The 24,442-nt window shown below is 40.7% G+C and overlaps 1 protein-coding gene across 2 annotated transcripts in view; it reads left to right on the top strand.

Annotated features, from left to right (window-relative positions):
* Window positions 1-24,442, top strand: part of MNAT1 (MNAT1 component of CDK activating kinase) — a 118,792-nt gene that overhangs the window by 11,912 nt on the left and 82,438 nt on the right. For both annotated transcript variants that reach the window (XM_038136946.1, XM_038136945.1), the window contains 2 exons: window positions 22,407-22,559; window positions 24,199-24,272. In XM_038136946.1, the coding sequence (XP_037992874.1) occupies window positions 22,407-22,559; window positions 24,199-24,272 (227 nt within the window). The remainder of the gene's footprint in view (window positions 1-22,406; window positions 22,560-24,198; window positions 24,273-24,442) is intronic.

Here is a 24,442-nt window from a genome sequence, read left to right as displayed (position 1 = left end):
CATGCCAAAGAAAACTGGAGAGGGGCAGAAAAACAGCAAACGTGTCGAAGCAGGATTTGAGCAGGGCAGAATAAACAAGGTCTGAGGATAAACTGGCATCGCCTCTGTGTGTTAGCTGAGTGTTGCCTATCCAAAAGGCTGGAAGAGGTGGGATTGTAACAAACTGGAAAGAACAACCCTTCATCCTCATGCCTGGCAGGCCATGCACAGTAACTGTGTATTAAGAAAAACTTGTAATGCCTGGGCCATATATAATGCAGGTTGTTAGAGGAATAACATGACATTGAGGCCTCTACCCCGCTGCCTGGCTTAGTTGACATAAGGTAATGAATATTGAGGGGAGGAGCTGAGTAGCAGCCTGATTGCATAAGCCTTTTTTTCCAAAGGAAACTGGCTAGCACAATGTGGAGATATAATAAATTTATATTGTGGTGCATGACCACAAGAGGGATCAGACTGCTTGAATTTTCACTTTTGCGTTTTTGATTCTGCTTTCTTTCATGGAGCCTGTGTTACATATGGAGATTTTAATTGTCTGACTTGCCAATGGTAATATGAGAAATTTGGTTGAGTGGTGGGCTTGGCTCTAGTTTGCTTTCTGTCTGTTTCTTGGCTTCAGTCTCTACAGTAAAAACAAAGCTGCATTACTGCATGACTTTGATAAATAGATTTACATTTCTGCTTGCACAGGAAGTTATCTCTTACTGTTTGCTAGGTAAAGCTTCATTTCCAAGACTGTATTTTTTTAAAGTGAATATTCTAAGAAGTGACTGTGCCATTGAGTTCAGATAAAATACAGAGCCTGTATTTTATATGAGCTTGATCATTCAAACCTGATTTCTCTCTCCTGGTTTCTTTCTTCTAGAGTATCAGTTGTATAATTGGCAAACATATACAAGACAAATGCTGACCTGAAAGTGACCATTCCTTGAATATAATGGACCACAGTTACTTTCTCTTACACCTAATTACTCCAACATTTTGTTTTAAAATCCATTTGTTTTCTAGGTAGAGTAGAAAGATGCAAAGTTGGTTGAAGGAGAATTGTCCCAACTCCTTTCTACTGTGTCCTTCCTCCACAAATATAGAAACAGCTCTGCCATTGAAAATTTAATGAAGCTTTCATCAATATAATGCTGTGCCTCTTCATTCTCTGAAATGTATTCATTTTTAATGAGCCTAATTCTAATTTCAGGTAACAGGAACAACTGAATATAACCATAAATCTGATTTATTTGTGAACAGCGTGTCCCATGTAATTTACAATTCCTTAAGTTGTCACTGATGACTTTTGGCTGCTTTTGGTAATTTGGTAAAAATGTTTTGTTTCCGACTTTTTTTTTTTTTGTTGTTTTGTTTTGTTAAAAATCATCAGCAGCAAACAGAAGCAATGACCTTAAAACAGCAAGGTGGTTATCCCAGTGTCATTGGAGCATTTGTATTTTTATTTATTTATTTTTTTTAAATTTCTTAGCAAGCCTGGGGTTAGTTCCTTAGTCAAAAAGTACAATGGTGGGAAAATATTTTGGGTATGCGGGAGAGCTGGTAATACTGAACAAAATAAAGTATTGTGGGTAATTAATTACAGAAGATGGAAATAGTCTAGGAATGGCTGTGTACTGCACTCTGGACAGTCCCACACTGGAGATACCTATGAAGCATCCAATAATATTGCACAGTTGGAAGAAGCAACTAGGCTTGCTTGGCTTTTTCTTACTGGGAGTTAATCATAATGCTGAAAATAGTATTGTTTACCAAATTTTATGCAATAACGACACCTATGAGTACATAATTACATTTTCAATTAGAATAAGAAAACATTAACACTAAAACATTGTTTTGGTCATGTGAAAATACTTTATTGTTCTATCTGCATTATTTAATTTATGGTCCTTTTATTGTTTCTCATAATCATAATTGACATTTATCCATAAATATTTAATTTGTGTTTTGGATTGTTAATTGCAGAAAAAGGCCACATAGAATGTGATGCCACTGAGTAGAGAAACATAAAATTTAATAACCAGAAACATTTTCTACTACACACAGTATTGCCTTTGTAATAATACAAAGAGTAAAGTAGAAAGAGGGAATGGGATGGATACCATTCTTGGCAACGTGCACTTTTTTGTTTTATCTATTAACTTCCTTGAAAAGAAATAATAGTTTAGTACCAGGAGGAAGCTGCACTTGCTTGGCACATGTCTGTATCCTGATTTCTTTTGACAGTTCTTATTTTCTTGCATTGATTTGCTTGGAGCATTACACCAGCAGGATGTTTCTCCATATACATTTTTATAAACACATTTTAGCAGCTTCACAAATGGAAGCAGTATGCTGAGCACATTTATGGATATCCTGAGCTGCTTCAGGTGTGTGAAGCAGCCCCACAATTCTATTTAGTGAGACTTAGAACTTCTTGTCCTTGGTGGTGTCTCCTCAGTGCAGACCAAGGGAGGGTGTTGTGCTGGCCTCTCCTGGGAGGTGCAGCTCTGGAGCAGTGTCCTTGGCACTGCCAGCATTGGCACAGGCTTGGGGACAGTCCCTGAGAGCCAGAATGGGGCAGGGGTGATGCCACTGCTGCCCTCAGTCAGCCCTGCCCTGCTGCCAGGGGAGCCTTTGCCCAGGCCAGGGAAGCTGTGGGAAATGCAGCACAGCCTATGGGGCCCTGGTTGTAATCCCTGCTCTGGATTGTTCCCTAGTGCATGGCCCTGCAAGAACACTGCTTCTTTACCTTTTGAATGCTTTCCTAAATGATTTTCAGGGCTTTCAGAGACTCCTTCCTTACAAGATCAGATCTGGTGTGGGCAATTAAATCTGACATGTCCTGAAGTAGGGAAGTGAATGTTTGCTGTGCTGGTCTGTTCTAGAGACTTCACCCTGGGTGGTGCCAGCTCTGTCTCAGTGATAGACACTTCCACTGTGGACTGATATCCATATTTTCTGAATTTATGATGGCTAATTACAAAAAAATCAAATTTCTACTTAGCATTCCCATTTCCTAGCTGTTTGGAATGCAGAGCAGTACAACAGAAGAGTGGATGAAGGAACTGTGTTAACAAGGCTGTTGTTTTAAAGGACTGGCTCAGTTCTTCAGGTGCTGGAGTGCCAGAGTAGCCTCACTTGTGCAAGTAGCTCATAGAAATAGTGAAAAGTCTGCATGTGATGATTACTTTCAGGATCAAACCTCTTCTATTTATTTTCACTGCTAAAAAATGTACGTCAGTTTTTCTGACAGTTGTTTTTCTGTTAAATAGTTTGCTTAACACAGACAAACAGTTTATTTAAGATAAGTTGATAGCACCAGACTTGGAGTTTGTTCTAATACTGTCACTTCTCATATTTGGCTTGGACTATCTACAATAGAAGCTGAAGGTAAATGAGGTGAGGGAGAGGTGTAGGGTTGTGTCATCTGCCCCTTTAAATGTGATCAGTTCGCATTAAATGGCTGTCACTCATCTTCTTCTGAGTGATACCAGACCTTCTACTTGCCTTGACTTTGGTTTGACTAGGTGTTTGACTAGGGACTGCAATAAATACACCAATCCAACTTCAATTCCAACTTCATTGCACGATGAGAGAGCATTTTTTGTGCAAGATTGGAGCAACTACATTAATAAAACTCTGTTTATTTTTCTTTCCTTATATCTCCAGAATTCTTTTTCCAGTTTCTTCAAGGATAATTGGAGTAATGTTGCCTGGAATCTGTTGAGCAACGTATAGATAGTGCATAGAAACTACATTCCAAGCTTTGTTTTAGAGTTTAGCACCCAACAGTTAGGAAATTGCAAGATAAGGACTCAGGCTTAGTGTGGTTCCTCTGTTTATATTGTGGGGTACTATTATTGACATGAAATTGTATTTTTCATCTTGCAGGATGTGTTTTATGCTATAATCACAATATTTTTATCCATTTTTTTTGGGCATATCAAGCATATGCAATGAATAAGAGGAGCATTGATTTCTTCCTTTTCTTTAGCATTCTTGATATAAAACTTTTTGTGTCTATGTATTTCTCCTGTGATATTAAAGCAGTGCTGCCTCATCTTACTGATGAGAAAAGTCATAATGGTTTTATGAGGTCTCTACATTTTCATATGTGCTAAAAGGAGAATGGAAGTGGTGGAGTCACCATCCCTGGGTGTGTTTCACAAAGCCTGGATGTGGCACTGGATGCCAGGGTTGAGTTGAGGTGTTGGGGCTGGGTTGGACTGGATGATCTTGAACGTCTCTTCCAACCCAGTGATTCTGTCAATTCTGTGAACTGCTTTTCCATCAACACTTCATCTTCAAATACACAGCCTGCTTCCCCAGCAACCAAAACCAGCCTTCTGAAAGCCTCCTGATGTCAAGTGTTAAACTTAGAATGTGCCAATCCTGTGAGTAGCTGCTGGGCATTCCAGAAAAGGGTGTTTGCATGAGTTAAGGAAATTGTACTTTAGCTTTTCTGTGCAACAGAATTTTAGAATTTTTACAAGTTTTATCATAGAGTCTTAAGGAGTTGCAATGGACCTTAAGGTTATCTAGTACCAACCCCCCTGCCATGTGCAGGGATAGCTCTGAAGGTCTTAAATTTTGTGTAACATTTACCTTTGCCCGGCATCTGTGGTCCTACTCTTTACAGTGGTTTTATTATTGCTTGGGCCCAAAATGTTATGACTCTCCCCACGCTCTGTTTCCAGCACAAATGAGCTTTGTTACTGTCCAGGTTGGTGTAAAATATTTTTATACTGTGGATGTGATCAGACATTGCTGGTGATGGCTTTTATGTATAAAGACAACAGGAAGAGGGGTGGTGTGGTTAAGAGAACAATTAAAAATTACTGGCAGCTAGAGTGTGTTGACTTCCACTTGAGCCTCCCTGGTTACTCCAGCTAATTAAAATCCAGGTGTTCCCTGTGTCACATGTCTGTCCCATCCTCTGTTCCAACCCTTTTTTTTTGGCCCTGAATAGTGAATCGGCTCAGGAAGGTGATCCCTTTTAGGGTTTTAGGCTAGTTATCAGCTGAATTACCTCCTTGTACTGCTCCTGGGCACATGTGCTGTTGTAAACGTTGCAGGGCAGATCTAAAATAGGATAAGAATAGGATAAGCTAGTGTAGGACTAGACTTGACCTTGCATTTGTAGTAGCCATATTTGATACCAGTAAAAATAAACACATGAGTCTGTATGAGGTACCTGCATGTATCTTTGCTGATAACTCCAGTGCTGTCCTGGTAACATTCCTGCTGCCTGAAGTGCCCCTGTAGGTGTGTGTCAGCCATGCAGAAAAAGCTTTGATCTCAAATGATCCCACACAATTTCCCCAGTCCCTGCTGTGGGAGTTCAGATGTTTGTTTTAGTTGACAACCTGAGCTCGCAGAGGCTCCATTTGTCTTTTGCTCGAACACGGTGTGGCTTGGATTGGGATTTCACTTAAACAAATGGCAAGGAACTGCCTCTTCATGTTATGTAAAGTTTGCTCCTGAAAATAAAAAGATCACTTGTGGATTACTGAAAGTGTTGCAATTTGAAAAGAGCTGTGTTGGGAAGGAGGCAGCTTTCTTCTTGAAGTGGGGGGAGTTTTCAGATCTCCTTTTGTTTAGATGTTTTCATGGTCCTTTCAAAACTTGTGCAGGGATTTGGTTCACAGTGGACTTGTAATGTTGTCACCAGTGTGAATGAAAAGCTGGTGTGAGAGATTACTCAGGAGGGTGCACAGTGTGGTCCTTAGTAAGAGTGATGGGTTTTGTTTGCCCTATTTTTCTTCTCTACATAAATGAAAGTGAAGGTAATACGAAGCAAAATCTGTTTGGAAGGTAATAGGAGTGGCAGTGAAGCAAGTTTGATACTTGAGGTGTTGTGGCTGTTGTTGCCAAGCTGCTGTTTCTCTTCTCTCTCTCTCTCTTTTTTTACTTTTTTTTTTAAAATTTTTTAACATTGTTTATATTGGTAGTAGCCAGAAGACCTTTCATGAGTCCCAGCTCACAGTTCTCTGCAAGGAAAAATGCTTGGATGAGCTGTAGTGTAAAAAGTAAACAGATTTGGGCAGGGAAGATGAAGATCTAGTAGGAACAAGAAACAGTTTCCTCCGGAGTTAGTTGATACAGTGTCTCCTGCTAAAGTACATGCCCAGTCTCGTGTGTGAATTTTCAGTAAGGCTCCAGGATGGGATGGGAAATAACACTGGAATTAGAACTTCATGGGGCATAGATTTAACTGTTTGTGGCTCCTTATCTCTGTGGTGTTTTTTTCCACATCCCTTCCCCCAGAGCAGAGGAGGCAGCTGGTGTCCAGGGGTGTTTGTGTGTTATCAGAGAGATCACACGTGTGCAAGTCATCTTCGTCCCCATCTTTCTTGTCCCCTGCCTTGGGAAGCCATCCCACAACTTCTGTCTGTGCTGGTGTGGGCAGAAGGAGAGAAGGGCAGGAAAAGTCACGCTCCCATCAGCGTCATGAGAGTACTTTGTGTCCCCAGGAGCGGTTAAACTTGGGGTCTTTTCAAAGCAGAATAGAAGCTGTACAGGTGAGTCAGCCTTTTGTGCTAAGGGCCAGGTGCTTGACTTATTTTCAAGCTGGCATGCTAGGACACCCTGGCATTCATCACATTTGTAAACACTCCTCAGAGCTGAGCAAGGCTATTGTCTTGTAACCGGTTTTCCTGAATGCTCTGGGAGTGACTGGCTTGACGCATTTTCCCGCGTGGCATCAGCAGCCTGCGAAACACAGAGGAAGCGTTTCTGCTCTGTGACCTTTGCGGCAAAGTCATCTTCAGGGAGGACAAGCAGGAGTGAGCGTCTGCACTTTTGGTACTGTGCCCAAATATGTACACTTTTGACTCCAGAACACGGAGTGAAAGACTCCGTGTCTTGGACCAGCCCTTGGGCAATGCAGTTCTTGTCCTCGCTTTCCTGCTGTGTGTGAATTTGATGGTTCACAAGTCATTCCTGCAGAGCAGGAAGAGAAATCTTGTGGTTTTAGCAGTGGAAAGATTGTTTCTGGTATTGGAGTGGAACAGAGCAGGCTGTGGTCTGTTGTGCTGAGTTCTATGTCATGTTTAGGCTTTCACTTCTAGATGAGCATTCAGGTTTCCTTTTAGTGATCTAAATCCAAATAGTCTAATATTAGTCTAAAACCTAATAATTAGTTTTTATAGTATTTGTTTTTGAACAGAGACTGGAGAGTATTTGTCTGTAGCAAAGAACAAGTGAAAAGTAGTTTCTGGTGAGTTTTCTATGATTTGTGGCATAAGGATGGCCTCAGTGCTGGGGCTGCTTGCAGAGATTGGGCTGTCCTGGGCCCACCCAGTGTTGCTAGGGAAAGCAAAAACTCCAGTTATATGGGATTTATCCAGTACATGTAATAAGTGTTTTCTCAAGTGTCTGTACTCTGGTTTTTTTTTCCTTTTCTCCTTTCTGTGTAGTGGATTTTTTTGTTTGCTTTCAGTAGGCCATTGTCTTGAGAGCCCTGCTCTTGCAAACAGAAATGAACAGGCTTTTTGTTTACTGGTGATACCTGTGAGATTGTTCAGATAAATTTATGGAGCTGAATCCAGGGCCTCCTTGAGGGCCACCAAATACTGAGGATTGTTTCCCCTTCTTCCTTGAAACCTCAATTCCCAGAGTGCCTTGAAGCCAGTTCACCTCTCCCAGTAGTCATTGACTGAAGGATTTGGCCATTTTTTTTCATAGTAAAATAGACCTGAACATATTCACATTTGGACATGTTATGTCTGAGAATGTTCAAGCTGTGAGCTGTTGTTCAGCCACACATTTTTAGCTTATCAGTGATGAAGTCTTGAGTGTTAACATGCCTATTAAATGGATATTTTGGGCACTTGAAAAGTGACTTAATTGTATATTGTCAAAACCAAAGAACCTCTTTTGCCTGGCCATTTAATAGACCATTTAGCCTCACTTGAATCTGGTTTTGATAAAAGCTGCTGAGCAGAAAGGACCTGGGCTTGTCTTTCACTGTTCACTGCTGTGAGGCAGGTGCTGGTGGCAGTTTGAACTGTCAAACTTTGTGCTCAGAGTGACAATTTCTGCCTCGCTAGCAGAACCTAAACGTACATTATCTTATTAGTGCATTCACATCTTTATGCAATTAAACTGTATTATGTTTAAGCTGCCTCCACTGTGCACATTCCCACAGTTTTAACAGTTTATAATTTAAAGCCTATGAGAATTTGACCGTGATTTAACTCCACCTGTACAGCCTGGGCAGCAGTGGAGTGTGAATGTATCTGTGTGGTTTAAGTGCAGCTGCCCTGAGAAGTGAGAGTGCTCCAGTCCGAATTGTCAAGGTCTTCAGCAACCAGATAAGAGAGAATGACCAGCAGGAAATACTCCTTTGTGGGGGAGAGTCTTTGTTCCATGAGAACACTTTCAGATAAAAGGTGAAACTGGATCATCTTGGCATTCCCTTGCCTTAAAATTACTTAAGGGCTGGTCAGCAAGGAAGCTGGCTTGCAGTGTTTAATAATACTGATTTCTGCAGAAACCCCAGTATTTCACACGTCTCTGTTCTATTGCTTGGGAGTTTTGCAGATGAGTACTTGTCAGTTCTGGAAGCTGCAATATATATTGCTGTTAGGGTGATATTTTGGGGTGGAGTATTTTTTTTTTTTTGAGTAAGCATCTATGTCTTAAAACCATCTGAGTCATGTATTCTATTTTTTAATACAAAATGGTTTTGAAGGCTCAGCATGTTGTAGTGCACTGATATGGCACTAAGCATAAAGAGCCATTGAAATGCCTCCTGAAAGGAGGGCAAAGAATATTATGTCCCCAGGATCACTGAATTAGTTTACACCATTTATTTATTTCTAGTGACCTGGGCAATGCTTGTTTGCAAGCTAATTAGGGTATGGTGATGGGTTCAGTTTTGGGGCTGACATCCCCCTGCCCCAGTTAGCTGAGGGCTGGTGTTGGTGCAGGGCAGCAGGTTCTGCTTCACCTGTTCACACAGGGCAGGTCTTTCTCTGTTGGGTTCGGTCACCTTGGGAATGTGGTCTGATCTCTCCGATTTCCATGACCAACTGTAGCGTGCTTTTCACGGGGGAATTTTGTTAAACTGGTTAACTTTGTGCATTGGATTCAGCTTGTGCTGCAGTGGGTGTCACCAAACTTGTTTTACAGGGTTTTCCAAGGAAAACAGCCAGTATAGTGTTTTCTGCCCTGGGTAGGCTGTAAATGGCTTTTTCAGTTGAGCTGTAGTTGCTTTTCAGGTACCTGAGTTGCACAATGGCACTGTGACTCATGGACCACAGCCTGTGTCCCTACCTGGATTCTTTTGAGGCTTTAATTGTTGTGTGCAATAGCCAGGGTGCAATCTTCAGTATCTACAAGCAATCCATCTTTTCCTTATCTTTGGATCCCTTTTGTTTTATTTTTACTAGTAAACTTGGCTTATGGGCTTTGTGAGAATAGGGAAGGTGATCACTTTTTCTGTAACATCCTAATGTTTCTTGGAGAAAATGCTGGTAAACTATGGAATGCCTTACACATCTCTCCAAAATGTTGCATGTGGTTTTAGGGGGTGGAAGCGGCATGAATTGCCCTTTAAAATGGAAAGTTAAGGAAGTAGCTGAAGTTCACGGGAATCTGAGAGCTTTAGAGAAATTAACAATAATGTGTTATAAACATCAGGGATATAAAATAGCATCCTAAAATGATGAGAGTAGATTTTCAGTTTGGTATCCTCTTAGAGAGTCATTTTTGGGTAGAGAGAATTAAATATTTTGTACACGTGCAGCTTGCTTTGGTCAAGAAAGTTAGAGGTGGGCAGTGTTACGTGGGCAGCCCGAAGTGTCAGAAATTGGAGGGGTCATTACTTTCTGAAAAACTCATCCCTTGCTTTATTTTGTGTCTTCACTGGATCTCCCAGATGTTGGTCATCATGGATTTTGCTAGTGGCTATGGTGTTCTGGAAGGGTCTGTAGAATCAAAAAATCACGTGTGAAATAGATGTATTGATTTTTAATTTTTATATTTAGAGTGGGTGGTGGTGAAAAAATCCTTTTCATTATTGTGTACAGCTTACAATTTGATTGAGACTATGAGCATATAAAAAGCATGAAATCCTGTATTTCCAACTTCTAGAGTTGTGTGCTCAGGGGTGTTCTCCCCTGATTTGTTTTAATTTGACTGCTTTAGTGGCACTAGATAATATCAAGCATTTATTGTGTGTGATTTATATGGATAGGGAAAGTACTTTACACACTTTCTCAGGCCAGGAACAATGTTCTTTACTCATGGCATTTAATACAGTTATGAGCCTAAATAAATGCTGCCTTTGAATATGTGCACAGATCCTGTGTAATTATGGAGCAGCGTGGTTTATTATGAGAGAACATGCAGCATTGTAGAGTGTTCCTCAGCTGATGTTTGGATAAAACAGATCAGCTCAAATATTGTCTGGAACTGATCATCTGAATCTTGGGCCAGATTTCCTTTCCCTTGCTTGTTGTCAGTGGCTCTTTAGTTAATCAGGGGGAGTTGTGGGCTCGGGTGGCACAAAGCAATATGGATGTAGCCATGGATAATGGTGGGGTTGGTTGTCTGTGTGGTATTTACAGCTGAAGTACTGAATGGAAATGGAGAATTCTTGTCTTTTCCATTAACATTGCACAGAGATATGAATGAACAAAAATACTCTGCAAAATGAGTGAGTTAGACCAGTCCCACAGAGGGTGGCAGGTGGAGTTTATGCTAAAACAGGCATCCAAAAATACCCTTCTAGGCTATTTCCACACATAAAAACAAGGCACACACAAAATCCCAACGATCTGTACTCTGAATTTGCTGTACGTGGGAGGAACTTCACATAATGAAGAACAGATTTGTGGATATTTATCTGACTTCAAATCATTTGACAACAATTTGATCGTGATCATCTCACCAGTGTGGGGAGGCAGCTGTGTGTCCTTCTCCCTCTCGTCCCAGCATCTGCATCCTCTGCTGAGTAACTTCACTGGGGTGTTCTGCTTTGTGTGGTTTGTGGCAGAGTGGGTACTGAGAGAAATACTAACAAGAACAGAATGTATTTTGTTAAAACTTTGTTGCTTTTATCTTTTTTGATCCTCTGTTAATACGAGTTGTCTCGCTTCTTGCTCCCTCCAACTGATTCTCCTCGTTGCTTTTCCAACTAACAAACACTGAAAGAATAAATTTGCATCACAGATTTTTATTGTGATAATATTCTTTATTGAAATATGTGCTGCAGCTCTGAGAGAACAGCTCGTGTTATGTCTTTGCAATGGTGAGTGATGTGTTTGCTCACTTTCTCCTTTGTGTTTGATAACCTGTGAAGCTCCCTCCAGCTTCCCTGGAGTAGGGCAGGGTTTTTATTCCCCACAATCTGTAGGAAATGATTGAGATGCCAGCACAGCTAATGAAGGCCTGACACACTCTCCTTATTTTTAATACCTAAAAGTAGCTGCATTGAATATGACCTTACAGTTTATCTTCAAAAAGTTGGCATGATGTTCACCAAGTGGTATAATGCACTAGAATAGTAGCTGCCATTTATTTTTCAGCTTGAGGAAAAAGCATTTTTTGGTATGATTAAATTTAAAATGAAAAAAAACCCAACAAGTTCCCTCCCATGCTTTAAGTATGTCAGGATTTCTGCCACCCTTAGAAAGGAAATTGAAACCTGACCTGCTCAATGGCCAGGGTGGGATGGGGGAAGGTTTTGGTGTGTTTTTCCTTCTTCCTTTTTTTTTGGTTTCTAATAAGTCAAAATATACTTGTTTTTTTATTTGAGGTTTGTTTCACTGGGCACGTGTTGCATATTGTAGGGTATTTCAAGACATCCCTGAAATATTTATCATGCTGTGTCCCACCAAGAATGTAATCTTAAGGTCTCCACTGTTTATGAAGCACAGTCTATATTTTATCTCATGCTGAGAAAAGATGTGATAATGGTTGTTTGGGGATTATGTGAAAATGAAGTGAGGAATGACCCTTAAAAATTGGTAGGAAGTGGGAGATTCCCAAATGAGACCAGGGAGGCGGGGAAATGGAATTGCTGCCGTGGGGTTTTTCTAATGAATATTGTTCTTGCACTTAGAATGGGGAAAATTAAGATTAGGGAGAGAAAGAAGCATTTAAGGGAAGTGCAATAAAAATCTATTGGGCTACAGAAATGAAAGCTACATCTGTAATTTGGGGCAGTTGTTTGTGTCAGTGGTGCAGTTTCAGGGAGTGCAGGCACAGAAGGTGCCTGTGATGCTAAAGATCAGCAGTGGATCTAAGGTGCTGGGAGGTGATGTGGTGTAAATGAGCTTCAGGCACCAGGTAGCACAGCCACTCCTGAATGAGACACCCATTGCAATAGGAAATGCTTTACTTGGTTTTGGGTTCGTTCTTTGCATCTCCTTTAACTTAAGGTTAAAAAAGAAAGTAGATTTGCCAAAACATTTCTTTTTAAAACACACTTGCCTAGGCTTATTTCTTGAAGGATTGAGTCTGAATTGGGATGAAGGATGGCAGTAAAGTGTTACTGAGTTGCATCTTTTGTTTTTCTGCAACTTAATGTTCAGAATAATTTGGGCTCTGCTCTGTGAGGTGTTGAAGGAGTTCATAGAGATCATTCTTCCTTCCCTGATGCCCAGCTATTCAAATTGCAATAGCAAAGCCAACAGAGATTTAGCAAGTCATTCCAAAGGTGCTTTAGGGCAGAGAAGAAATAACGTCCTGATCAACTGAAATTCAGTAGGGAATTGTGATATGATGTAAAATTACCTACATTAGTCCAGAAAACCCATGTGATCTCAACAACAAAAATACTACTGACTCCTCATAGCATTCAAAGGCTGCTGGTGCGTTTGGTGTCACTGAAAAGGCAGCAGCCTTGAAAAGCACTAAGTTCCCTGAGGCTGTACTGGACTGGAGAGGAGGGAAGGATGATTTGTTGAGTCACGGCCACCACCTTTTGCTGCAGAAAGGATTTTTTTGCATGCCAGTAGAATATATCTCCATAACAAATTGCATGTTCTGTCTGAAGTAGGACAAGCTGGGGATTTTTACTCCAGTTTCTTCTGTGTGTTGTGTTGGCTGTTAAGGACAAGCAGAATGGTGTGATCTTACCTTTTCTCTTTCCACCATGTAAAAAAATTGGTCCAAGTGGATCCAAGGGAAGTGAATTGGGTCTCTGACATATATGTATTATGGGTTATGTCAGATAAGGTAATTTGCTTGCTTTTTTATAGAAAAATATTAATCTCTGTTGAATTTGGGAAGACTGCTTTAGACTGATGGCTGAGAGCGATTACTGTTATGAGCAGAAGGAGCAGACAATTAAATACAGAAAAAAAAAATTAAAGGAAGCATAGCCCAGATGTTCTAAGATGCACATAGTTTTAGCTTTTCTCTCTCCTTTATTTTCCTTCCTAAGCTGTTATTGTTTCAGGACTTCAGTCATTAGAGCACATAACCAGGACCGTAGATATGAATGACTGGAGACATCTTCTGTACCAAATCTGGTTACCTGTTGAAGACTATCAGGTCATCAAATCCTCCTCTTGTTAACTTACAAAACTTTTTTAAAACTAAGTAATGCCAATTTTTTAAAACTAATTTTTGATCCTGTTATTACTGTTGATTCTGACTCCATACCCCTGCTGTTGTGACTGATGAGAAATACAATTTCCAGTATGAAGCTCTACCCTATTGGTTGGACTTCTTGTAGTTCAGTAGCTTTTTCTGCTGTTTTTTCCTGAAAAGCCAATCTTTCTAATCTTGTGGTTATCTAGTTGCCTTTTTGTGCATTTATAGGATGAGCTCATCTATTTTGAGTGTGATTGACCAGAACCACACTGGTCACTTCAGGTTAAACCCCACATCCTGCTGGTGACTTTCAAACACCAGCAGCTCTTCTGCTGCAGCCTTGGGTTCCATGTGCCTGTTCCTGACTGCCCCACATGGCAGGGGGATCACGAGGTGCTGTTTAATTGGTATAGGGCTGTCATTTTCTTTGCTTGATGCTTTTTAAGTGACGAGCTCCCAGTGCCTCTGTGACTTTGTTTCAAATGCATGAATTAATTTTTTTCAGTTGTGCTGCCTTCTGTTTCTCTTGTGGAAGGGCTTGTCTGTAAAGTAATCTTGTGTACTTTGTGTAAAGTATTCTGAAATAATTTGTCATGGTCTTTTGGCTGTCTTATTTTTAGCAATTCTAAAAAATATTGTTTACCCCCCATTTGCTACCCTTTGTATTATTGCACTGCTTGTGTTTTAACTGTTCACTGACTCAGCTTTTTAGAGGTGTTGATCAAGCACCTTGTAGGGTACCCTGAAATAATGATGGACACTTTTTGGGTCTTTTATTCTCTCCTTATACTTTTGGATCAAGATAAACTAGCTGAGTATGCTCCAAAAGCTTTGGAGGAGGGAAGGAGAAATTCTAATAAACAGAGAGAAGAACAGCTTTTTATGCCCTCCCATCCAGTGAAAATCCCTGGGATCTCAGTTCAGGGATCTTGTTCAAACTGTAACCTACCTGTGTGATGCACTCAATGGGAGAGTTTATCTGGCTGAAAAATAACCCCAAAAATAACTGTGTGGCTGCACAAATGTTATCCTGGCCTGTGGGAGAGGACAGTGCACAGCAGTGCAGGTTACAGCAGCTTCTCTGGTGTTGGTGCTGACTTAACATGTGGGAATACACTTCTGCTGTTCCCAAGCTGAATATATATACTCAGGGTTGCTGGGACTTGTGTTGCTTGTCAGAATAGCAGATGATGTCTTAACCTTTGAGTTTGGCCCTTCATTTGTAGTTAAATAAAAAGAAACACTTGATTTTATTGTATCATAAACCAAGATTTATGCAGGAGCTCCCACTTGGTCATGGCAACTTGTTCTTTTAGTCACTTCAAACCAAGAAAGTTTAGTGATAGGGAGAACATCACTTTGTTAAACTTAGTTTTTTGAGCACTGACAGAGGTTTCAGAGCTATCCAGGACATGGGTGATGCAGTCACTGCTCCACCAGGCTGTTTTTCAGTTGTTTTTAATTGTGTGTACATACACCCACACTGTCTCTGTATTTGAATAGCTTGAGGAAGCTGGACTGTGTACTTTTCATGCTTCGAGTCAAACACAAGTCTCTGCTCTTGGCAGGAATTTGGCTTGGTTCCTCCCAATACCCAGGAGAGATGAGCCAACATTTTTTGATCACTCAACAGTATCTTTGTGAAAGATGGGTCAAGATTTTGATTTTTGAGAGACTTTCAAAGCCTTACATGTTTCCCATTGAGACCCCAAACCACTGTTGTATTTTGGAAGACCTTGGTTGTATGCCTGGCTCTCTGACAGATGTGTCTTATCAATTTTATCTTCTTACTCTGAGATTAGACATGAAATATGGGAGTGTCTCGTGACAAGCCCTCAGTAATGTGGTCAGGATATCCCATCATGCCACAAATACCTTTTAATGTTTTTCCCCTTTTACCATAAAGCCACATTTCCTTGTCTCGTTCCCACATGCTGTTGTTACACTGTTAAAATGTGTTGAAAACACAGGACAGAAGGTAGAAGTCTTGTTTCAGTAAAAGACTTGTGACTGTTGTGGGACCCCCAAGTGTTTATTTTTTGTTGTCTATGTTTTAGTTGTTTTCCCTGTGATTTCTGGCTTATGTAGGTGTTTGGTGTGATGGAGTAAGAGAATGCTCAGGGTACTTGGTACAGTGGGACCTGTCAGCTCTGGGGGCAGCTCAGCCACACCATGGTGCAGGACTTTCTCATGAGGTAAGAAATGGATAAGGAGGGAGAAGGGAGCATTTCTCATGTGGAGTCTGGTGTGAGATCTCACACTTGTTAATGACGAGTGTGTTTGTCTTGTGAGACAATGGGTGATGTTGAGTTGGATTGTGTCTAGAAAAATGCAGTCTTGGCAATTTGGACAGACTTGGAAGATTTCGTAATTGTGGCTTAAGTTCAGGTGTGCTGTGGGCAGCTGTTGATCCTGATAAACTATTTAATTTGATCTTTGCTGAGAACTCTGAAAACTTGCAAAGTTCTCACTGAAGGAGAATAAAGCATAATAGCAAAGGTTATTGACACAGTTGAATTATTGTTTTAGTGCATGTGTTTGCCCAGTAGACCATAATGGATTTGGAGTAGTTGTTCTGGTACACTGAGTAAAATCTGGGTCGGTTTTGGTGTGCCTAGTCATTGTGAAAGCATTTATTTCTCAATGCCACACAGCTGCTCTTGAAGTGTCAAGAATTGGCCTGTCAAGTACTGGCCTGTTGTTTGACCAAACTGGCAGAATGATGCTGTAAGACACGTTTTTGTCATTGTGTCCTTAATTGACTAAGCAGCACTGTGTCAGAAAGAACCATTTTTGTTTAAATACCCATAGAAACATTTTTTCTATACTATTGAGAGTTAATAACAAAAGCATCTCTATTTTTTTTTTTTCTCTAAGGAAAAAAGAAAAGCTCATCTGTACTGGATAAAAGTGATTTAAGTTTTATCTTGCTGCAAATTCTCTTGTCAGGTTCAAGCCCCTTGAAATGGTTTTGTAGTAGAGATGTTGAAACATGATGGGTGGTGGAAATGTTTATTATTAATTGACTCAGTATGTCTTTTTTTTTTTTTTTTCCTTTTGAAATACCAGTCAGTCAAGGCTGTTGTTCAGCCACTACCTGGTCTGCTTTATTTCTGGTGCAGCTGAGAGGAACTGGTCTGTATAGCAGAGTATGTACATGGGAGTTAGGAAAATAAGGTTAGCTGTGCCTGGATGTCTCCTCTAAGTTTTTGAGATGTCTGGGCTCATTTAACCTCCTCTTTTCTGCAATATGGAGCAGAACTTGTCTGACAAAACAAAAATGAAACAGAAGTGGTGTGCGTGCATCCTTTTCCCAAAAGATATAAACAGTCTAGAAGGAGGATTGTGTTCTCAGAAGCTTGGCAGATGATGCTGGGTATTGACATAACACAGATACAGGCAGAGCACCAGAGTCTCTTTTTGCTTTTGCTTTGTTGCTTGAAGGAGGGAGCTCAGATCAGCTCTCTGGAGTCCTGATTTGAAAAAAATGAAATGTTAGCAAAGCAATCTCTGAGATTTTGTGTCACAATGCGTGTGACTGGGCTGAAGAGAAGGGAGCTGCAGATGACTGCAGATAGCTTATCAGCAGTGTTTAAAACCTCACAATTCTCATCTGAATTGAGCCCTTCCCATCTGAATCTGATAGAATTGTGGTTCCTGCCTGAAAGCTGTGTCCTGTTGCCCCGATGAGCAGTAGTTTCTGCATGGCACGTGGGCTGCCTGTGAGACCTGTTTATTTACTAGCTGAAGACAAGGCCTATTGTGTGGGGTTTTTGGCCAAATAAGGTTTTGAGAGCATTCTGAAGTTGTCTCCTCACAAGGTAAGGACAGCAAAATCCCCGCTGATAGAACTTAACAGAATCTGGACAGGATTCTTCCTTCTCCCTCTTGTACTTGGCAGTCAGGGAAGAGATGGCCCAAAAAACGTAGGCAGCAGCTACTGCAAGTACTTGAATAAGGATTTATGGATTCCTGAAGCTGAGGTGTGAAAAGGAAAAGACTGATTTTTATCCCTAATTCCCTACTGATCTCATAAGCTCCTTTATTCCAAGGCTCTCAGAAGTGCTTGGTGTCACTGGAGTCGCACTTCTCTTTCCTCTGCTTTTGCTCCCTATCCTGGAGCATGGCAAAAAATGGCTTTAGCTGGGTTCTTTTGACTCTTTTGGATCTCAGAGGTCGTGGTTGCTGCAGACTCCAGGAAGAACCTGCTTTCTAGGCTGTGTCTGTGAGTCCATCAGCCCAGAAAATGAAGCTGCAGTGGCCAAGTGCAAATCGTTGATGAGCTCTTGGCCACATAGCAGAAACCACTGTGACTTGTTAAATGTACTGAAGGTTGTGAAATAAACAGGTTTGACAGCTGCTCCCCCCAGATTGGGCTGTTCTTGTCTCAGTTCAAGAATCACTGCTTGAGAATATCAAATTGTCTAATCCAAGCTAAGCAAGAAGCCCAGAAATGTTTCTAGAAGCATCTTTGGTTTAAAAAGCTAGATGTCATTCTGTAAGCTTTCTCATGTGTGTGTTTTCAGTTTTTTAATATTCCCTTCCCATAAATCAAGTCATTCCACTTCTATAAGTTAATTTCCCTCTGACATCAAAATTGAGGAACAAGTGGAAACATCATTTTTGCTGATTCTTTCCACTCCTGTTGTTTGTGGTTCAAGTCTTGGCTATGTATTGAAGACTATATTATTATATTTTAATCGAAACTGTTTCTTCCATAGTAGAGAGGATCGTTGTTTTGTTACTTTAAATAACAGAAACACCTGATTATAAAAGCTGAAGAAAGAGGGGCTTAGAAATTCTAAGTATTTAATACTGTTTAATAAGTCTAGCTACTAAAAATAAGCTTTGTAAAGAAGGGTAGTAACTCGTTCTGTAATACTCCTAGTCAACAGCAAAAGCCATAAAGTTTTTTTTTTACTGAAATGATTAATGGCTGCTTATCTAAAGTTCTGCAAATTTTTGTAATGCTCAGCAGAATCTAAAATTCTGAGAGAATATCTTGTGTTCCTGCTTGTGAAAATAGCTGCTCCTTTAATCTGTTTTGTTTGCTCCCTTGCCAGCCAAGCTAAAAAAGTGAGCAGCACCATCAAGCTATGCTGATATTGTGAGCCATTTTCATCCCTCAGTGTCCCAGAGGGCTGATTCCTTGTCTGCCATCATCCCTGCGTGAAGCGAATGCGTGCATGTGTGAGGGATGCAGGATTGGGCACAACTCCTGTACCCTTTGAAGACACTCTGTCCAAAACAAACCCTCAGTTCCCAGTCAGTGTAATTTAGTTGATAAATATCTTAACAGCTTTCTGGGGAGGAACCTCTGCTTGTTTTCTGCAAAGTACCAAAAGCATTTTTAGTGTGATCCTGAAGTCCTTGGACATGAGGGCCAGTAGTGCTGTTTGTGCATTGATGGTGCCAAACCATTGAGATGCCTTATTGTTTGCTTCCCCCAAAAATATGGTGTTCTAGACTGCTCAGAGGCTGGGCCTTTTGTTTAATATTTCATGGGGATTAAAGAGAAGAACAACAGATAAAACCACTGTCCAAGAAATGAAAATAAGCATTCTAATGTTTATTGGTGTCAAAGACCAGGAGACTTCATTGTTCCTGGTTGGCATTAGTGGTAGTTGTCCCTGTTGTATGTCCATCTGTAACTCCTTGGGCATTTTCTGTTGATATCTTCATCCTGATCACATGTTCTCAAGATGCAAACTCATATCCAAAAGGAAATGGTTTGGTGAGTGTGTGAAGTAAATACAGATTGCAGAGGCTGTGCAGCCTTGGTGTGAACCAGTGAAGAGGAGAAGCAGCAGCATCACACTGTTTGTTTAGCTCTCATGTGAAGCTGTAGTCTTCAGACAAGATCAGTATTGAAGCTCAGTATGGATGTGATTTTTTAAAATAGAAATATTTATCATTATTAGTCTATATATGTAGCATATCTGCATACATAATGCACATGCAAATGCAAAATTGCCTATTTAAGGCACCTGATTTAAGAAAACAGGGCCATCTGTTTTGGCCCTGATTTGAAGGTGGCTTAGGGAGATGCTTTGGTGCTTTGCTCATTTGGAGAAAGCCAGATGTAGTGTGTTGGCCAGTGAAAGATGTGCAGAATGGTGTCCTGCTTCCACAGTCAACTGTCCTTACAGTAAGGCCAGTGGGGAGCAGTTGGACTTGGAAAGAAATGGATCTCCTGAAATGAGGTGGTTTTTGTGCCATGAGGAGCTCTCTAGTACCAGCTAATACCAGCGGTGTTGGGGTGTCCCTCTGTGCTATTGAATGAGTTGGGTGCCTTTGTGAAGTCACAGAAATTGCTACACATCTTTAATAACTAGCTAGCTAAATAATCCAAGTAAAAAAAAAAAGAATATTTTTAAATTTTACAGTGCAAGATAATTTTTTCTCAAAATTTTTTCTCAACTCACATTTTGAAATCTTTATTTGAAGATGTGAAAGAATTCATTAAACCCACCTTTATAACAATGTGCCTTCATGGTGATGACACATGCTCTGATATTAGTGGTCTGCAATGAAACCAAAAGGAATTCCTTGGAGCAGGGTTGGGGAAATGGCTTTTTTCCCTTTCTCAAGAATCAGCTGGGAATGTGTGACCCAACATTGCCATTGGTGACAGAGTGGCTGCTTGTGGGGGCAAGGATGACAAATCTGCTGGGAAGGAAGCTTGGGATTTGTGTGTATTAATTCTGTCTGGAGATGGGAGAGGAGGCAGGATATGGACTGAGTCCAGCTCTGCCCTTCACTTGTCCCATACAGCCCTCGTTGAATTCAGAAGGAATTATCTCCAAATAAATATAAGGGTGGATGTGCATGAGTGAGTGAGAATGCAATCACCTGATGTGGGATTCCCATAGTGAGGTGTTGACTCATCTCTTTATGTATGGAAAGCTATTTTGCAGCCTTAGAAACCGTGCTTTCGGCTGGGGAAGGCATTGAAGCACTTGTATGAAGTGCTTTTCCAAGGAGGGATTTTTTCCACAGTTAAGTCCTGTGCAAACTTGAAGTGTCTTTGATTTAGGGAAGGGGGGAGTGAAGTAGTTTCAGGTGCTACTGTCTGTGAGTAATATCCTGCACATGGAGCCCCTGTTCTGTTGGTCCTTAGGCAATACTGTGATAAAAAAACAATGCAAACACCTGCACTTGGATCTGTCTGCTGAGTTCTGTCTCTTTACTCCCTATTCTGTCACTTAGGAAAAAGGAGGCAGGGACTTTTCTGTGCTTTGGGTGCTGTGTTGAGAGACACAAACAGCAAGGGCTGACAGAATAGAGACAGTGAAGCTGTCCTTGTGTTGGGCTCCTGCATGCACAGACAGGTTCGGGAAGGAAGGAGAAATCCCTTTCCCTGCCTTGCCTGTTCTCTTGCATTTACTCTTGCTCCTCCTGTAGTGGGGACATAAATTGCTTTCATTATGTACATCATATTAATTTCTCATTATTTTATTGAGTCCTTGTTCCAGCAGCTTCTAAATTGCAGGCTTAGTGTGCTAATGAAGTTTAATCGTTCCCTACCCAGATAATTTGTATTTATAAATACACTTTGTTTTCTAACTAAAAGAACTCTAGAGCAGGAAAATGCCCAAGTAAATTCCAGGTTTGCTCTTTAACATTGGCAGCTGCTGCAAGATGCAGGCTGAAGCTGTAGTTCTCTGTGTTAGCAACAACAAAAAAATTGCCTTTTTTTTTTTTTTTTTTTTTTTTTAAATTGTGAGATACAATTGTGTTTGTTTTGCACTTTCTAATCTTGAAAACAGAAGCTGGGTAAAACTGGTTGGCTCTCCTCATCTCTGCCTCTGTAAGGACTGGAACCAGTTTAGTTGGGGATAGGTCAGCAGTGTGAAAGTTTTGTTTAAGGTCTTTCTCAACCATGTCAGTGTTGTTTCTCTTAACTTGTTTAGCTTTTGTGCTGGGTTTGTGAAGGTAAAACATGGCTTAGCCCTTAATGTACAACTGTTTTGGCTTCAATATAGCAAAGCTATAAATAGGCTCCCCTTTGCCTCCCCAGCAGTAGGAAATGACTGCAGCAGGTGTTGTCCTCCACTAGAAATTTGCACATTATTACTACCCAAGTACTTTTTTCTTAAAATCAGCTTTCTTGTTACGTGTTCTTCCTTTATTAAATATCAACTGACTGGTCAGCAAGTATCGTGTTAAAATCTGAAGTCCCCATTAGGTCAAAAGAAATAAAACCAGAAAGGTATTTTTGTTTTATTTCTGTGCAGCCTCTGTGTAAAGTTTATTTTATATGCAATTTAAAAAGTATTACCAGAAGGCACAGGAGAGCAGCATAAGTCAGCTGAAGGCACAGTCAGCTGGTTGCTGACTGAAATGGTTTTGATTCTTTTAGCTTTGCTGGGCTGGATTTTAACTCAGGTTTGTTGTAGCAGTTCCTCTGTGATAGGACTGGCAGATGCTTGGAAGTCTGCAGGCAAGATTTGTGTCCATGCTTGGATTGAGTTCTCCTTGCACTGCAGCATCAAGAAAATAAACAGGGTTTTTGTGCAATGAGGTCATGCTTAGAGTAAATAAGGATCTTGCAGTCTGGTCCATGTAGAATGGGTTTGCTGGTGTCTGTAACAGCTTCCCCTTGCTCCAGACCCCATAATTTTGTTTGGATTCATGCTTGGTCCCAGCAAAGAGCTGGAGATGTTTGGGCAGGGAGATCCATGTGTTTGTGCTGCTGAGCATGTTCTGCCCAGGCAGGGTGGAGAGCCCTGGCCTCCTGCCTCTGCTGGGTGCTGCAGAAGGAGTGACATCAGGGCAGATGTGCTGTGCCAACAGCAAGAAGGGGATACACTCCTGTGTTTCAGTTCTGTTTAACATCTGTGTGCCTTTGCACCTCTTCCTTTCTCCCGCAGATGTGAGAGCTGTGTGGAGCTGCTGTTTGTGAGAGGGGCTGGAAACTGCCACGAGTGTGACACCCCCCTGAGGAAGAGCAACTTCAGGGTACAGCTCTTTGAGGATCCTGCTGTCGACAAGGAAGTGGAAATCCGGAAGAAAGTGCTGAAAATGTGAGTGTCACCATTTAAAAGAACAGAGAGTGGATTTATTTCATGCATCAGAATTTTTAAAAATTGACTTATTCAGTAGTACAGAGGAAATTTTTCTCTTTTTTAAAGTGGGAAACCATAAAACTTGACTCCATTTATCATGGAGGGATTTCAGAGAATCTGATTTTGTGCAACAATTGAGAGATGAATTCTCAATTTAGCCTTGAGGGATTCCTGCTTAGCATTAGAAAACGTTGAGTGTTTCTATGTGGCCTTCTTTGGCAAAGACTTGGCTCCAAAATGGAGATGATTAGATATTGAGGGGGTCAACATGGCAGCAGAGCAATAAACAGGACCTTGATTGTTTTGTTCCCTGGGGACCTGTTCTGAGAGTTGAAGGCCAGTTCCCTTCAAAATCAGAATGGGCAAAAGAGAGTTCACATTGTTTTTTGCTTCACACAGCAATTGTTAGTGGAAATGGTTCCTCACAAGCCTGGTGTTACCAGTCTGTCATGCAGATTTGAAAGCTCTTGAAATTGAGATAAATGAGGTCTAAGATTGCATCTCGCTCCTTGTGGCCAGTAAGCAGCATTTTATAAGGAAAATATGGGAGCCAGTTGGTGTTTTAATAGAAGAAAATCTGATAAATATAACAACCCAGAGAGAGCTGTGTGTGCCTAAGTGAACTTAAAGGTAAATTATAAGCTTGTCAGCCTTTATCAAAAACTTGGTACAATAGTAAATGAATCATATGATGTTGCTGAGATGTGGGAAAACTGTGCCACTGAATACCAAGATGCTGATGTGGAAAGCAGTGAAAACTTTGGTGCTGGATTTTAAAGTCTGCTGAAGTTAACAGAAGTCAAACTGGAATAAGTCAATTAAACATGGAATAAAGTTTAGTTACAAGAGAAAATCTTGGAAAATTCTTGGCCCACTGGGGTTTGCCAGATTAGTTTTTAAGAGGCAGAAAAAATGCCCCCAAATTGGAATATGGACTCACTTCTTGAGATTTTTATATTCCTGGGTGTCACGCTCCACAGATCAGACAGAATCTCAGCTTTATGTTTTCTTGGGAAGAAAGTCTATCTGTCTTGACTTTCAAAAGCTGTCCATGTTCCAAGCCAGTTGTCCCTTCATCTTTTTTCTTTCTCCAGCTCTGAAGAGGTGAATATGTGTGCTGGAATGGTCTGTTGATATGAAATGAGATAATTGTGTAGCATTTTCAGTTTGCTGCTGACATATGCTTTCTGTTGTTGGCACAAAGCCAAACTCCCTTTTCTGATTGTTCTAGAAAAGCTTTTTTTTTTTTTTTCCTTCTTTTTTTTTTTTTCTTCTGTGGGTGTTACTGTTGTCTCTGCCTTTGTTAAGAGGCTGGCTGGGAGTTACTCTGTTTTGGCCTCTGTGCTCATGTTTACCTGTAACCCTGGAAAAGGAATTGGCAAACAATAGGCAAAGATAGCACAGAGTTCTTCCAGGCTCCTCCTTTCCTTTGGAGCAGGCACTTCTGTCTGCCATTAAAGATTCTGGTCAGTTTGGGAGTCACAAAGCACACAGTAGATACAACTAGATCAATGCTTAATCAGCTTGCAGCAAAAGCCTTGCTGAATGGAAATTGCATCTTTCTGTGTTTTATAAATACTTTTCTCTTCTCTCAAAGATACAATAAAAGAGAGGAAGACTTTCCCACTCTAGATGAATATAATGATTTCTTGGAAGAAATAGAAGAAATTGGTAAGTCTTAATGCTTGCATTTTTGATGTGCTGTGCTTATGAGACCATAGGCTTTTATCTTCTGACTCAGCTGCCTATGAGAATGTCTAAGCTCAGTTTCTGTAATATGATTTATCATAGTATCAGATTTTTTATCCAATTACTTTTTTTTTTCTGGATTTTAATCGCAT

Source organism: Motacilla alba, chromosome 5 (genome assembly GCF_015832195.1).
Source record: "Motacilla alba alba isolate MOTALB_02 chromosome 5, Motacilla_alba_V1.0_pri, whole genome shotgun sequence".
Lineage (NCBI taxonomy): Eukaryota > Metazoa > Chordata > Aves > Passeriformes > Motacillidae > Motacilla > Motacilla alba.
Note: the sequence above shows the minus strand (reverse complement) of the source record. Positions and strands in the feature narration are given on the sequence as shown.